This window comes from Echinops telfairi, unplaced genomic scaffold (genome assembly GCF_000313985.2).
Source record: "Echinops telfairi isolate 266 unplaced genomic scaffold, ASM31398v2 ScPeMD7_5;HRSCAF=22, whole genome shotgun sequence".
NCBI lineage: Eukaryota > Metazoa > Chordata > Mammalia > Afrosoricida > Tenrecidae > Echinops > Echinops telfairi.
The window spans coordinates 10,942,081-10,943,208 of NW_022103901.1; the positions used below are offsets into that span (position 1 = coordinate 10,942,081).

The window sequence follows — 1,128 nt, forward strand, 5'->3', positions numbered from 1 at the left end:
GGACAGTGTAAGATATGACAAAATAGTAACAATTTATAAATTATCAAGGGTTCATAAGGGAGGGGGGAGCAGGGAGGGAGGGGAAAAAGATGATACCAAGGGCTCAAGTAGAAAGCAAATGTTTTGAGAATGATGATGGCAACAGATGTACAAATGTGCTTGACACAAAGGATATATGTATGGATTGTAATAAGAGTTGTACGAGCCCACAATAAAATGATTACATAAAAACAAAATATGGGTGGTGGGGGGTGGGAGGCAATGAGTCAAAATTGACCCAATAGCCAGGGACAGTCTATTAAGTGTAGTCTAATAGGAGAATTACCAAACAGTGGCACAGGGACAGAGTGAGACTATGCTGCTGGAGGAAAAATGTGCCTCTACATCGCCACATGCCTTCAATTTGTTTTGTTTTTTAAAAAGGAAAAGGAAAAACAAAACAAAAAACCCACAACCACTCGCAGGACATGCAGTTATCTGGGAAGGGCAGAAGGGCACTAAACCAGGGAAGCTGTCATGAGGACTCGGACACGCTGTGAGGAAGGTGACCAGTGTTACCGGACCCTTTGTGTCCAAGTCGTTGAATGGAAACCTGACTGGTTTCATACATATTTAAAACGTGGGAGGAGAGGTGGGCGTGTCCTTCCCCGTGCCCCTTTGCAGAAGCTGGGCTGGGATGCCCCACGCACCCAGGGCCTGGCCTCCCGCCTACACGGTTCTGGGGTGCTAAGGGTTCCGTCCCAGTTCCGGCGCGCGGCTCGGAGCGGCTATCAACCGGACGGAATGGAGGGCTGCTCCCACTCGAGAACCCAAGGTCCTGGATGGCATTGGGGCGTGAATAACTGAGTGATTAAAAAAAACCCCAAACCTCAGCCATATTGTGACCTGGGAGGAGAAAGTGGGGCGAACCGCCCGGGGCGCTCACCTACACGAAGCTTTCTTCTCCACCATTGTCACAGAGTAGCCGCCGGAAGAGCCTGCTGCGCACGCGCACTGGGCGGACGGCGCAGGTCGGGGCAGCTTCACTTCCGCCGCCGCGGCGCCGCGCGCTTCCGGGCTTCAGCAGAAGCCCTGCAACACGTAGCGTTTCCTTGGAGACGGGAAAGCTTTCCGCATTTCACAGGGGCA

The 1,128-nt window shown here is 52.0% G+C and overlaps 1 protein-coding gene across 1 annotated transcript in view; it reads left to right on the forward strand.

Moving 5' to 3' along the window:
- The window catches only part of PLOD3 (procollagen-lysine,2-oxoglutarate 5-dioxygenase 3), a 9,367-nt gene that overhangs the window by 2,358 nt on the left and 5,881 nt on the right, over window positions 1–1,128 (forward strand). Inside the window, exon 2 of the mRNA XM_013005437.1 lies at window positions 960–1,010. Coding sequence (XP_012860891.1) covers window positions 960–1,010 — 51 coding nt within the window. The remainder of the gene's footprint in view (window positions 1–959; window positions 1,011–1,128) is intronic.